The sequence below is a fragment of the Amphiura filiformis genome, chromosome 17 (genome assembly GCF_039555335.1).
Source record: "Amphiura filiformis chromosome 17, Afil_fr2py, whole genome shotgun sequence".
Classification (NCBI taxonomy): Eukaryota; Metazoa; Echinodermata; class Ophiuroidea; order Amphilepidida; family Amphiuridae; genus Amphiura; species Amphiura filiformis.
The window spans coordinates 63,302,843-63,319,069 of record NC_092644.1 but is presented as its reverse complement, the minus strand read 5'-3'; the positions used below and the strand labels follow the sequence as shown (position 1 = coordinate 63,319,069).

Below are 16,227 nucleotides of genomic sequence, written 5' to 3'. Positions count from 1 at the left end.
TAAAAAAAAAAAATTTGATGCCCTAAATGCTCGACAAAGTGTTTGCGGACCAAAGAATGGAAAAAAAGGCTATTGGCACCGGATTTTGTAGAATGAGCGATATATGTTTGATGCCCCGCATAAGCGCTCCGCCGTTTGGCCAAGGGCCAGTTGATTATCACAGAATGTATGATAAATGGTATTTTACAAATGCTTATTTCTGTTTTTATTTCTACTTCAGGGTCATGCCAACTTGGACATACAGAATGTCAACCAGCAGACGGCTCTTCATCTGGCTGTGGAAAGACAACACACTCAAATAGTCAGGGTAAGCAAGAAAAACTAACATTTATATGCTACTATTATGCAATGTTCAAGAGGGTTAGGGATGACTACAAAACTGGTCAGTTGGCACCCTGTCAGAACCGCATTTGTTCTACTATTGTGTCTATCATTCAGAACAGTAGAACACTCTTAAACTACTGGTTCTGCTAGGGCAGTGGTTGACCAGCGGTTAGGTTTCGAAGCATCCCTTAGCAAAATATGCAAGAATGAAACAGAATAAAGCCATTTAGTTTCAGCATCATTTATGTGAAAGTCAACTTGAAGACAAAATAATCTGTGATTTATTCAAGCCACATGATTGATTTCATTGTTGATCATAAAATGAATGCGTTTATTCTGACAAAGGCCGCTATGATTTGCCACATATTTATGACAAACTTTTGTGATGTTTCCATATCATGTGATAAGTCATGTGATACTTTCATATCACCAGACATTTCATATAAAGTACCATCCTCTCATATTGTCAACAAAATTGCAACTCATAACAAAACTACACTGTTGGTGAAATTTTTTATACTTCGTAAATGATCAGAAACGAGAAACCAACAGAGCATAATTATAGGTGTTGTTTGTAAAGTTATGAGAGCAGCATTTTCTTATTGGTTCCTCAACATCTTTTGTTTTCATAGCTACTGGTGGCTATGAAAACAAAAGATGTAGAGGAACCGCTATGATTTGCCACATTTTTATGACAGCCTTTTGTGGTGTTTTATATACTTTGCAAATGATCAGAAACGAGAAAACAACAGAGCTTAATCATGTCAAACATACACTATTTTGCAAAGACCTTTCGTAATTGCTGTCTGATCACATAAAAAGGACTAGATCATATCTGCATCACAGATTATTCAGCGAATGAGGTGTTGATTTGATGATGTCGATTCAAGAACTTCATGTTTACGCCATAAACTGTGCCAAATTGCGCAATGAGAAAGGTCTTTGCAAAAAGGTATAGGTGTTGTTTGTAAAGTGTTACTGTTAGGAACAGCATTTGTCATAGATTCCACTACATCTTTTGTTTCCATAGTTACTGGTGAGAGCAGGATCCAAGTTGGACATCCCAGACAAAGATGGGGACACACCTCTTCATGAAGCTCTGCGTCACCACACCTTATCACAACTCAGACAGCTACAGGATATGCAGGATGTTGGAAAGGTTGGTCTTCAATTGAAATTTGAGAAAAAAATTGTAACAGATGATTACTATATATGGTAACCACTATCAAGGGCCACCTGTATTATTTATTCCATTCAGACCAAAGAGATTAGAACTAAAGAGTACAGACTCTGCCATGTTTGTGTGTTGTTCATGGAGGGTACAATAGTGTACGTCCAATTAGACCCAAAGAATACCAACTCTGCCATGTTTGCGTGTCGTTCATGGAGGGTAAAATAGTGTACGTCCAATTAGACCCAAAGAATACCAACTCTGCCATGTTTGCTTGTCACTCATAGAGGGCAAATAGTGTAGGCCTACCTCCGCATAGCCATCTGTCTGGCAAACTTTTGATTTAAAATGTGTGCTTATTTGCCCTCTGCATGTAAATTAATTAATGTTTTTTTCTGATAGCCCCAGCCCAAGCACTAAATGCACAAACATTTGTAAATGCTCAAGCTCAGACATGCAAATTATTGTGCAATGTTGAGCTGTTACCATTAAATGCTGAATGTGCATCCATGCCTGACAAACCAAGATTTCCCATATTGTTACACATGCAGCAATTCTGAGTAGGTTATCTCTGAGCCTAATATCTTTGACTCAGACATAGATCATTGGTCAAAATGAAAATTCTGTGTGACTTGATGTAGGTGTCCATAGAGTATAAGATCTAGAATCTAGATCCAGAACCATTCAGGGCTGTCAACTCTCAAATATTGTGTGTGAGAATCATGCAAGCGTTCACTTTCCCACGTTCTCATGCACATGCATTAAATAAAATCCCATGCGAAGGTAGTAAATCTCACACCACGAGCTGCCAAAGTAGTAATCTAGCACCTCATCAAAATTTTATGTGAAAATAACCAATAATGGTGTAAAAATGGTGAACACACTACCAAATTTAAGGAGAAAATACACACTGCCCTAAGCATCACAATTGAACCTCTAAACTAAATGCTATGAACTCTAAACTAAATGCTAACCCAGAGACAGCAACACAAATCTTTAACCCAATCTTATCATGATTTTATTTCAGCTGCTTATGGGTCTGGGTACCCAATCTGGAGACAAGAAAAGTAGCGCATCCATCGCATGCTTCCTGGCAGCCAATGGAGCCGATCTCAATGCCAAAAACAAGAAAGGTCAATCACCAATGGACTTGTGTCCAGATCCAAACCTGTGTCGCGCATTGGCTAAATGTCACAAGGAAAAGAACAAGTAAGTAATAACTACAGGGAAGAAAAGACAAGGACAGAGAGTTGAATAAGAAATACTGGAAAAGTGTAGAATTCTCGCCTCTCGTGCATCAAGTCCTGGGTTCAATTCCTGACAGTGGTAAACTTGCGGGATATTGATTGCAAATTTACATGTAGCTGAAGTTGTAAACCGAAGTAAATTTATATGTTTTATTAAATTGTATTTTAAAGATTTTGGGTGGGTACTTACTTTTTATATTGTTTACATCATTACATATATGTAAAAAATGACCCAGAATATGGACTTTGTGTGTAGAGGCCCTGTGTTTGATACACGAGTAGTTGCATGCATGGATTCTGCATGATAATGATAGAGGATCATGTGCAGTAAAGTTGCTGGGTGGGTGCTTATAGGGGCATGGGTGGTTAATGGAACGAATACGATAAGTGTATTTTGTGGACATTAAGTTTTAACAAGATACCTATGATTACATTTTATTCGTTTATTGCTTTTATCAATGGACAGATATGTGTAATGCTTTTGATGGTAAGAAAGTAAAAAAGCAGTAGTTTGTTTTGATGATCTGTTCTCATTGCTTTTAATGTTTGTTTTTTTCTTCAGTGAGATGCCAATGTTGAATACACCTGCTATGGATAAAGAGGCACTGGAAGAGTACATGAGGTAAGATGAATATGAGTGTACATGCACACCACACTCACGCAAATACACCCACATACCTGTACCCCCACACTCACCCCTACTTGCACAGACAGAAAAATGAGGACCTCAATGAAGCCATAACTTTATCCTTTCTAACAGAGGACAAACTCATCCGATTTTAAATTGTCATAACATGGACCTTAGACACAGTTCATACTATCCAACTGTGACCCTTCTTATCCCCCTCATCCCGTGCACCTGCGACATAAATATTTTTATGCTATTTGCGATCTTCTGAATATTGTTATTTCACTGAGGACCTCCTTGTTTGTTGTGTGTCCACATTTGTTCTATTCGCTACCAATGTGTGTCTTCCTTTGGAGGGGCATACAAATGCCCCTACACACCAAGAAGGATTGCATCACCTGCTATGGACAAAGAAGCACTCCAAGAGTTCATGAGGTAAAGATATATAGGACATGCGCATATTAGAAAACACACACCAACACACCACTCCATCCCTACATGTTCCTGCTATCAAATGTGAACGTTGGGTAAAACCCTTTCACCAATGATGGAATTCTCACTATCTGACAGTGGACACACCCATCAAACTGCATAACTGTAGGCTATTCATATAGCCATCTACAGATGGGGTTCATTTTATCAAATTCATTTTATGCTATCAGCAATCCATAGCAGCTATACGAAAAAGTGAGTATGGTTTAGCACTATAGTTACAATTTTCAGGCTTCATCCATCTTCTGTAGTATAAGTAAAGTTTAATTTACATCTCATGTACTAATTTTACGTCGCTGTGGTAGTCCAAGGAATGCATCTACTAACCTGTAGAGCCACTGATTAATAAATTGTTTAATTGGCCATGAGACAGCTAGTGGTTTTACAGTCACATGTGATGGATGGTATTGTTTTCTTCTGATGTGTTCACTAATTGAATTATGATAAATCTTTACATATTTTGTTTATTCTGTTGTTCTTTTTTCAATAAATCCCAGTACCCAATCTTTACTGAAGAGCTCACCTGCCATTGATCAAGATTCCTTGGAGGAATGTATGGTTTGTTCTGATATGAAGAGAGACACACTGTTTGGGCCGTGTGGACATATTGCTACCTGCTCCTTGTGTTCACCAAGAGTCAAGAAATGTTTGGTCTGTAAGGAACAGGTTCAATCTAGAACTAAGGTAAGGGAGTGCTACTTGGTTTGTATTGGCAATTCCATTTGAAATCCACACTCCCCCTGTGGAAGATATAGCTAATATCTTCCACAGGGGGAGTGTGGGTTTCATTTAGAATAGACAATTGGGTAACTTCCATTTGAAATACTCACTCTAGATGTGGAAGATATATGTAGGCCATATGCAGGAGGAATATGGGTTTCAAAATGATTAACCCTAACCACTTTTCATTTGAAAAACATGTTTCTTCTGTGGAAGATTTTCTTGAATCTTGTGTACAGATTTTAAATAGAAAAGCCCATTGTATGAACAAGGTTTTTTGGCCCCCACATGTGTGGGGCTTATGTTATCATTCAAATGGTTGCCTGCCTGGCTGTAAAGCAAATTCTGGAAGCAAATTCATTAATCCACTGTGTAGCTATAATGCAATAACTGATCAACTTCAGACTTGGTATGGTGATAGGATATGGTGGCCTGATGTGCTGTATAGTTTAGTGCCCTGTTATTTGCATATTTATTAATATTAATGAGCATATTTGCATACTGCATATTATTTAATTTACTATTGTTAATTATGATAACATATGAAATCCTGTAAGAACAAAGTGTTACATGTGTTAGTATAATATTCAGAATTGACAATTTCATCCTCTGAGTGTTTTATTTTCCTTGCACAGATTGAGGAGTGTGTAGTATGCTCTGACAAACCAGCATCGGTTCTCTTCCAGCCATGTGGACACATGTGTGCATGTGAAAGTAAGTCTAATCACTTCATAGTTCAATCTATCATTAAGTTTAAATAAAAATAAGAAAATGAAATACAATGTGATGAGGAGGTGTAGCAGAGAGATAATGGTGTCCCCTGTATGAAACAGAGAATATACCATATTCTCTCTAATTAACGCCCCCGGGCGTTGCATTTTCCAAAAAGGTGGGCGTTAATTAGAGGTCCATTTTACAACAATGATTCTCATTATAAACATTGCTAGCACTGTCTGACAGTGCTGTGGTCCTCCACAAAAGTATGGGCATTTCTACAAATAATGTAAACATTGTCGATAGCAATGGCCGCTCATACATGGATATCGTGAATTCGGCGAAAATACAGGTACTGTATGGTATTTTGACAACATTTATGGAACAGTTTGGTTGAAAAGAATGGTGGGGTGTTTATTAGAGGGGGGCTTTAACTGGAGAGCATATGGTACCTTAAAACAAATCATTAATATACGCAGCAAGTGCGATCCAATCACAGATAATAACTTTTAAATACGCGGACGCAAATGCAGGTCATTGAAAAAGTATAATGACTGTGTCTCGTGACGTAGCTAAAAGTACACTCTACAATGACCGTGTTACGTGACGTGTTACGCGTTCGAACAATTTACGCGGACGCTGGCCGCCATATTTGGACATCGCATGATTGCGTGCTAGTGTGATTGGTCGCTAGCGGTATTCCCTTAAGGGATCTAGAATGAGTGTTTATTGCGTTTCGACAGTATTTTTTGTGGGACATGAGAGCACCTCGGATCTATTGAATTGCATTCTGAATACGAAGCATGTCTTTCTTATATCAAATAATTTTCATTTTTTGAAAATCACAATATAATAAAAATTTTATGACAAATTATAAAATTTGATATTTTTCAAAATTTTGATATATAACAGTCCTCGAAGTAAGTTATATAAATCTAATGATATATTCTTAAAGTGTATGTAGCTGGGAGGAAAAGCCGACGGTCAATTGAAAATTTTGACCTTTCATATTGAAGATATGGATTTTTTCCCAAAAAGACCTAATATTTTTTTGTGTTTTTGGGAAAAAAATCCATATCTTCAATACGAAAGGTCAAAATTTTCAATTGATCGTCAGCTTTTCATCCCACCTACATACACTTTAAGTATAAATCATCAGATTTATAAAGTTTACTTCAAGTACTGTTAAATATCAAAAATATCAATTTTTAATGATTTGCCATAAAATGTGTATTAAATTGCGAATTTCAAAAAATCAAAATTATTTGATATCAGAAGGACATTCTTCGTATTCAGAATGCAATTGATATGTCTGATGTGCTCCAATGTCCCAAAATAAATACTGTCCAAACGTCCATACCCCTTCCCTTAATGGGCTATTCGATTTTTTTACAGGGTAAACGACAGATAAAGTTAAAATTGTGTTCTATTTTCAAATTAAAAGAAGAAAATGTGACGTAAATATAATTAAAAAAAGTGAAAAGTGACGGTTATGAATGAGGTTAATGACTTTGCATCAGTTATTTTCTGCACCCCTCAGGATATTCCTCGGTTCCAAAGCACAATGTTTAGATATTTCACAATACCCTCAAAACAACTGATGCACAGACATTAACCTCTAAAGAAATACACACATGTGTGCTACAAAAGACAAAACATTGCAAATATCAAGTCTGAGCTTCCAATCCTGGATCACAGTTCAATTCATATTTCTGTTTCTCATGTTGTTTCAGGTTGTGGCAATTTAATGAAGAAGTGTGTTCAGTGCAGAGCTTCTATAGACAGGAGCATCCCCTTTATTGTGTGTTGTGGAGGCAAAGGTAAGAATCTTATAAATTGCAACACTTCTTAGATGTTAAACTCATTGTAAATAGCTAAACCACTTTTATGCTGTGTTTGGACACTGATTTTTGGTTTAAAGAAGTCATTTCGTTTAATGAAGGTGTTAGTGCAAGGAGACTCTATCCATGATAGCTGCTAGGTGTCATATTTCTAGATGTATTCAAAACAAGATTGCAGGAATTTTCTATAGGGCAGCTATGGCAGGTAGGGCCTTCTTGCACTTAGCTGCTATATTTTTACTAGTCAAATCAGAGCATTTTTCCCACTGTAAGACATAAGCCCAATAGAATGACTTCAAGCATCTAACTTTTCATCTGCTGTGCATTACCAGACTGCTCCATACCAGGGCTGTGGCACTCTTATTCACTCTCTATACAAACAGGTGAAGTCACTTCATCAGCAACTGAGATTTTTTAGCCTAAATTTTTGTGTACCTGAAAAGGCAAAGATGCTTGTATACAGCATCAAGAGTGGCATAGACTTATATCCTGTAATTCTTTATTGACAGTTATATTCCTAAGCATTATTGTTCCTGGTTCTAGATTTTGGTTGTAGATCTACGGGTACGGTCATGATTGTAACGCAATGGAAAAGTCATTTGTATTCAGAAAGAAATGCTCTTTTCCATAAAATTTTGTTCAAACAGAGAAAAAAGGAAACATATCTCAATACATGTTGTGGGTTCAGATTACTGTTATTTTGCAGAACCCATGAGACTGTTGATTAGAATTCAATTTAACAATGTATTCTTCTCATTGCACACAGCACCTCCTACATGTAGCATTGCGGCTAACACCAACACAGTAGTAGCAGCAGCTAATAACGCAGGAGTTGGACCCAAACCCATGAGACTGTTGATTAGAATTCAATTTAACAATGTATTGTACTTCTCTTTGCACACAGCACCTCCTACATGTAGCATTGCGGCTAACACCAACACAGTAGTAGCAGCAGCTAATAACGCAGGAGTTGGACCCAAACCCATGAGACTGTTGATTAGAATTCAATTTAACAATGTATTGTGCACACAGCACCTCCTACATGTAGCATTGCGGCTAACACCAACACAGTAGTAGCAGCAGCTAATAACGCAGGAGTTGGACCCAAACCCATGAGACTGTTGATTAGAATTCAATTTAACAATGTATTGTACTTCTCTTTGCACACAGCACCTCCTACGTGTAGCATTGCGGCTAACACCAACACAGTAGTAGCAGCAGCTAATAACGCAGGAGTTGGACCCAAACCCATGAGACTGTTGATTAGAATTCAATTTAACAATGTATTCTTCTCATTGCACACAGCACCTCCTACATGTAGCATTGCGGCTAACACCAACACGGTAGTAGCAGCAGCTAATAACGCAGGAGTTGGGCCCAAACCCATGAGACTGTTGATTAGAATTCAATTTAACAATGTATTGTTCTTCTCTTTGCACACAGCACCTCCTACATGTAGCATTGCGGCTAACACCAACACGGTAGTAGCAGCAGCTAATAACGCAGGAGTTGGACCCAAACCCATGAGACTGTTGATTAGAATTCAATTTAACAATGTATTCTTCTCATTGCACACAGCACCTCCTACATGTAGCATTGCGGCTAACACCAACACGGTAGTAGCAGCAGCTAATAACGCAGGAGTTGGACCCAAACCCATTAGACTGTTGATTAGAATTCAATTTAACAATGTATTGTACTTCTCTTTGCACACAGCACCTCCTACATGTAGCATTGCGGCTAACACCAACACGGTAGTAGCAGCAGCTAATAACGCAGGAGTTGGACCCAAACCCATGAGACTGTTGATTAGAATTCAATTTAACAATGTATTGTACTTCTCTTTGCACACAGCACCTCCTACGTGTAGCATTGCAGCTAACACCAACACGGTAGTAGCAGCAGCTAATAACGCAGGAGTTGGACCCAAACCCATGAGACTGTTGATTAGAATTCAATTTAACAATGTATTCTTCTCATTGCACACAGCACCTCCTACATGTAGCATTGCGGCTAACACCAACACGGTAGTAGCAGCAGCTAATAACGCAGGAGTTGGACCCAAACCCATGAGACTGTTGATTAGAATTCAATTTAACAATGTATTGTTCTTCTCTTTGCACACAGCACCTCCTACATGTAGCATTGCGGCTAACACCAACACGGTAGTAGCAGCAGCTAATAACGCAGGAGTTGGACCCAAACCCGTGTGACTGTTGATTAGAATTCAATTTAACAATGTATTATTCTTCTCTTTGCACACAGCACCTCCTACATGTAGCATTGCAGCTAACACCAACACAGTAGTAGCAGCCGCTAATAACGCAGGAGTTGGACCCAAACCCATGAGACTGTTGATTAGAATTCAATTTAACAATGTATTGTACTTCTCTTTGCACACAGCACCTCCTACATGTAGCATTGCGGCTAATACCAACACGGTAGTAGCAGCAGCTAATAATGCAGGAGTTGGACCCAAACCCGTGTGACTGTTGATTAGAATTCAATTTAACAATGTATTATTCTTCTCTTTGCACACAGCACCTCCTACGTGTAGCATTGCAGCTAATACCAACACGGTAGTAGCAGCAGCTAATAATGCAGGAGTTGGACCCAAACCCGCCAAGATGAACAATGCTAACAATGAGATCACTAAGCTAGAACAACAGCTACAAGACATCAGAGAACAGGTAGGAACAATTAAACAACATGTTTATTTCAAAGATTAGACCCAAAGAGGACGAACCCACAGAGAATGGGCTCTGGCATGTTTGAGTGGTGCTTATGGAGGGTAAATAATATACCTCCTGATTATTTCACCTGAATCTATATAAATGTAGCAACTTTTTAATCTCCGAAATGCAAAATCTGGATCTATCTCGCCCTTAGAACTGGGTGGGGATTTTTTGTGACCTTACATGGGAAGAATTTCCATGCAAATGCACAAAAAAAGTTGTAAATATTTGGGAATTCCCATGTCTTCTTTAGCATTTTGTCACACAAGATGGAAAACATTGGGAATTTCCATTGAGAAAACTAGATTTATTTTGGAAATTTCTGTCAATAAAGTTAACAAAATTGGGAATTGTGTTTTTTGGAGGGCGTAAAGAATTTCCGGAATCTGGAAATATCCCATTTTAATACTTATGTTTATTGCATTATTTCTTAATATCATTCTTTTTGTTAATTTTCAGACTGTGTGTCCAGTATGTTTGGATCGTATCAAGAACATGATATTCCTGTGTGGCCATGGGACCTGCCAGCTGTGTGGTGATCGCATGTCTGAATGCCCCATTTGTAGGAAACCAGTGGAGAGGCGTATCCTGCTCTATTGAACAAATCAAGAAGTCAACAAAAGTTATAATCAATGATTATGGTACATGTTTTAATTGATGCATACATAGCCAGACTTAGCCTTGTCATGTGGGTACAATAATGTCATTATATGCAATGGCCGTCTCATGGTAGATTTGAAATTGCATTTTGCAGAGGAATTCCAAACTTGACAAGTGTTTATCTCACGAGGTAGTGTAAAAGTGGAAATTTCTGCACTACATTTATTTTCACGCTTTTCGCATTGCAAGCTGCTGCCATGAAAATAACAGTGTGCGAATATATTCCTTTGTGTACAGGCTAAATAATGTAAGGAAACTTAGAATCATGAATTTAAAAACCAAGGAAACAGTTCAAAATTGGCAAAACGCAAAAAAAATGATTGCACGAAAATTTCCACTTTTACAGTATTGGGTTTTCATCAGGTGATTTAAAGTTGCTCCTGGAAGCATCTCAAGTCACACTACCCTCAGAATTAACACCTGTAACAGTGCTACAAATTGTAAATGACAAAAAGGTAACAATTGCACAAAAGACTGGGCACACAATGGGCACACACATGGCTTACTATCTGGGTCTGCTGGCTGGCACCCGAGAGGTTAGTGGTTCAAAACGCGGGCGGAGAACCTTCCTTCCACTTAGTGAAAAAGCAGAGAGGGAGATGGGGATAAGCATGCACATTACAAAGATTGATGCATGTAACCCTTAGCACTCATAACTGACACAACATATCAAATGCAGATCACAAGCAATCCCATACTACTAGAATCTGTGCTTGTAATAATATACTGTGATCAATCTTATCAAATGCTTTTTATAGTTCCATGAAAACACAAAGAGCTAAAAATCTAACTTGGTGGGATACATGTCCAAACAGAGGTACACTAGTTACCTTCCATGAGAGTTATTCCAGTCTTACCACATAAAGGCAAGAGTTTGGCTATGTATGTCATATCCATAAATAGCTTTGCTGATCAACTGGTGGGTTGTAAACATACAATATACAATATGTAATATCCAAATATAAAATGCATTATATAATATTACTGATACTATTTGAAATTTGTATTGTAACATAAGCATATATTACATAAGAATTCATGCACATGTTTTATGATGGTTTGGTTATATTGGGCCATCATTAATATGATAACCTTTTATTCATTATATTTGCATCTTTTTATTACTTTGTAAATTTGTGGTTATATAACAAAGATCAGCTTATGTATGTATGGGTATGGATAATGTAACTTCTACAGGAAAACATGACCTTCCAGGTTGGTATTTTTGTTGGTATGAAAACATGCCAGGCTGGCATGTAGTGGCCCATATTAGCTTGGAATTAAAAACCAATTCAACAAAACCGGTCATAGGTAGAGCCATCCCATAAACACTAGTTATTGAAGTGGTATCATATTATGTGTCACAGTGTTTGATAAAAAAATGCTAGTTTCAATTGTAGAACCATTTAAAGGATGGTCTACCATATGTTGATCAAAATAATTTGAGCTCACATGCCAGTCAAGTATGCCAGCAACTGTTATCGTATTATTGGGTTCATTGTTGATATGATAGAGAGTAGACACCACAAACATGAAAACTTTCTTGAGCAACAAGAAACTGTTTATGGATTGCATTCATCTGCTGGCATCTTGTCAGAACTGGCGATTTGGCCAACAATAGAATGTGTGTAAGCCACAGAGCTGCCAACTCTCCCTCTTTTCGCAGGAGACTCCCTACTTTTAAACCTTAATTTTTGGTCATCTCCCTGAAAAGGAAATGGTTTCGTCCATTAAGATGTACACATTTTGACAAATCTCCCTGATTGCAACAGGAAATCTCCCTTTTTTCAAGATTCAAATGTTGGCAGCTCTGAAGCAGGTTGTGCCAGGGAATCGGTTGGGTTTTGAAGCCATTACACGACAGCAGTATGCTGGTATAGAAATCAAGGTATGGTACATAATGCCATATGCTTCCAGAAAGTGGAGAGTATGTGGTACAAAGTATAATTTGATGTAAGTTGTAATATACATGTATTATTTAGGACTGAATTATTTTCAATTGTATTCAAAATAAGTTACAACCTTTTCAGTCAACTGAACAGTAACTTTTATAATGAATATAGAAATGAGAAAGGTTTATAAAAGAATGTTTCCATGCGGCAGGTATACTGTCAGCATTTTGATAACAAGGGAGTGTGTTAATGCTTGCTGTTAGTTAGTATACAAATCATGAAGTAATTATACAAATATAAACTGAATTATATTTGTTTGTGTGCTGTGATCCAGCCAAGAACAGAACAAAGGTATAACTGCATGTACACAGGTAGGTAGGTTTCTTGGTCAATAAACCATCAGATGCAACTGCACTTATCATGTGTAATGATGCTGACTGTGTGTTGACATTGTCAATGTTGTGTAATTAGTTATGATCCCGCTCCACCAGTGGAGCACCATACTGCAGGGGATGTACCACTACCACAGGCCAATTTTAAAAAGAACACTGTATTGAATGAAAGTTAATTCACTATTCATATACTTCCCCACCATCTTATCCCGGGAAATGTGAGGCACTGGTGAGGATTGTAAGCAATTCGTAAACACTTGAGAATGTTCCTGCAATCTTATTGGTTCTTACCCATGTGATATGACACAATATCACACAGGTTAGCGCGTGTGCATCAACGCGATACGCGTACTTGCTATTTGAACCAATCGGAGGCGCATATCAACAACGGGACTGATCGATTTTAGGCCCTAGGTAATTCCTTGTAAAATGTAGGTTTTAATTTGATTAAAATTTGTAATACTTAGGATATTTTTATTTGAATTGAAGTGTTTAAGAATGAGAATAAAGGTATTGTTTTTTAGTCGCTGTTGTGCATCTATCGTCTCATATAACATGGGCGACATTATTTTTGGCGTAAAATAATGAGGCGAAAAAATAATGAATTCGCCTGTGTTATATGAGACGATAGATGCACTCCAGTCGCTAAAAACAATACCTTTATTCTCTAAGTATTTCATTAACCAGTTAATGCGTTACAGGGGTTTGCAGCATTTTGTATATTACACTGCAACCTGGAGATTGGATGGTAGCTACAACAGGATATAATTGTTGAATCCCAGGATTTGTATGTAGGGACTGTATTATTGTTTGATGCTGGGATATACTGTGTTATATACCTCATATATAGATTCCTGTCATCTGATTGGTTAAAAGTGCAGTCATTGAATTAGCTATGCCCTCCTTTTTAAGAATTACGTAAAAACTGAACTATTCCCGGGCAATAGTCGTTTAAAAAGACTATTCCCTGGGAATAGTCATTTTCACTTCATCAGTGTGCGTCCCGATCAAACTCTACGCACATGTTCGCGTTATGCACACGGCACCGACGCGCTGCCTGCCAGTTGCGGTGACGCGATCGGTTCATAACAAAAAACTTTCTTGGTAAATTTTACCATGGCATATGAACAATAATATAAGCCTTTTAAACAATCAGGTGACAAAAATCTATATTAATGAGGTATATAAAACAAATATTGACTGCTTTATTCGGGTCATGGTTAAATATATAGGCCCGCTCTGATCTCAAACCATGCTATGACCCTCGGCTGCGCCTCGGGTCATAGCATGGTTTGAGATCACCTTGGGCCTATAATATTCACCATGCCCCTCATAGCAGTCAATATTTGCATATTATTACTAGACATCAAGACCAGCCATTTTGTGTGCATTCTTATATCATGTTATTATCATTGCATATTATACTTTATTTTTTTCGGATTATATCTACTGTTTACATCACTCTGTAAAGACAGCTATCATAGAGCAGCGTTGTAGCTGTGAAATAAAATGCTTATTATTGTACAGTACATTTAACCTAAAATGCCACACCACGCATGGTGTAATTTAGACAATTGTGTAGCTCTGGCTCAATTATTGCCTTACTTTATTCATGAAGTGTATGTAATGTTGTATTGGCTTCCAAAGGAAAATTCACTTTATTTACCTGACTTGTTATGTCAGGATGCCACTCTTGTTAATGTGACAATCTGCCATGTACATGGGCGTAGCAATCGGGTGGACAGAGCGAAAATGAAATGAAGGCTGATAAAAGAGATGTTAAAAAGGCCCCGCACTGCTCCTTGTCAGCTCTTGTCCATGGGCCCGAGGCTCTTGCTGCGCTCCTGGTCATGTATCAAGGTGGTCTTTGTTTGGCTGCCCCCCTCCTCCTAATATTCATGTATCCCAATCAAGTAACACTAGGGGTGGTGGATGTTTTAAAAATACTCAACAGTTGATGAGTGTTATTTGTTGTGCATCAGTTGTGACATAGTCGCATTCTAATTATATATATATTCAGCAAGTACATGCATGCATGCAAATAAGAATCTATATGCCTATATGGCTATGTTGTGCATGTACACCATGTCCACAAACTATGAAGATTCATAACATACACTGTGAGTAGTTGCATAATTAGGGTTACTCCTTCATGTAAAATATCACCAAACCTAGTCTAGTGTGAAATCTTCATTGAGGGATTATAAGCTTTATTCCCTATCGTCCCTAGATGAAGTCTTTCATCATCATCATTATCAGTCGGCTGCGGAGCAGGCGATTACAAGCTTTCTACAACTATTGCGATCTTAGGCAAGCGAAACAATTTTGTTTGGCTGCAGCATCCTTTCAGTATCTCCCAGGAGGTGCTGGACATACTGTAAGTACAGTGTGCGCGGCCGTCCCGGTTTCCTCTTCCCATGTGGTGGAATATAAAGGGCATATTCTTTCACAGGCTCTTCGTCTTCAAGACACAGTCTTTACCCTAGTCTAAATTGCATGTCTTACATGAAGGAAATGCAATCAATGACAAAATTGTTAGACAAATATTTTGTATTCCTGTTGTACATAAAACGATCTTTTTTTTTTTCAATCATTTACAATAATCTTCTTATTACATTCATTATTTATAGTTGGTTAGTAAGTTATGCAAACTATTGCCTTCATTATGAAGGAAAGCAATTCTCCTGTATTAATAAAAAGTTAGTCCTCATATAGAATATAGTCAAAAATAGTTGATGTGATAAAATCACATCAACCAGAATAAATTTTTTTGCTCTATTTTATTGCCATTTAATCTATAAGCAGAATACCTACTATGCAGGCTGTATCAACATGATTGGCATTCATTTAATTAAAAATCCTATTTTCCTTTTTGACTAAATAACTGCATTGTACGTAATACATTGATCTTATAGAAAATGGATGAGTTAAGACCAATAATATATCAAAGTAAAAGTTTTGGATGCTTCTCCCTCCCAAAAAATCATGCTCATGGGGTGTAAATGACACCCCTTTATCATATAACCCATACCATTCCTCTTGTGTGTCTCCTTTATTTGTTTAAATATTAACGCACAAACACTGCAAGGTCATGTGAACACCTCTGACCCACCTTACAGATTAGTTTTTGGGTAGTTGTATATCAACGCAACTTGCATTCAGAGTTTAATTTTTATTCAGACAGTAAACTTACTGTGGTAACATCTGTGAGGGGGGGGGAATAATAATCAAGTGTACATTGATTTCAAGCCATAATGTATAATTTCGGTCTAATTTCGGTTTAATTTTGTTATTCTTTGCCAAAAATTATTACATAATATTATTAGTAACAACTGTCTGTGAGGGGAAAAATAATAATCAAGTGTACATTGATTTCAAGCCATAATGTATGATTTCGGTCTAATTTCGGTT

General features: G+C 37.5%; 1 protein-coding gene across 1 annotated transcript in view; it reads left to right on the top strand.

Moving 5' to 3' along the window:
* The window catches only part of LOC140138148 (E3 ubiquitin-protein ligase MIB1-like), a 326,673-nt gene extending 316,189 nt beyond the window's left edge, over positions 1-10,484 (top strand). The window contains exons 14-22 of the mRNA XM_072160080.1: positions 221-307; positions 1,355-1,483; positions 2,523-2,704; positions 3,305-3,364; positions 4,360-4,546; positions 5,218-5,296; positions 7,030-7,116; positions 9,679-9,827; positions 10,332-10,484. Of these exons, the coding sequence (XP_072016181.1) occupies positions 221-307; positions 1,355-1,483; positions 2,523-2,704; positions 3,305-3,364; positions 4,360-4,546; positions 5,218-5,296; positions 7,030-7,116; positions 9,679-9,827; positions 10,332-10,472 (1,101 nt within the window). The 3' untranslated portion in view covers positions 10,473-10,484. The remainder of the gene's footprint in view (positions 1-220; positions 308-1,354; positions 1,484-2,522; positions 2,705-3,304; positions 3,365-4,359; positions 4,547-5,217; positions 5,297-7,029; positions 7,117-9,678; positions 9,828-10,331) is intronic.
* The last annotated feature ends 5,743 nt before the right edge of the window (positions 10,485-16,227 follow it).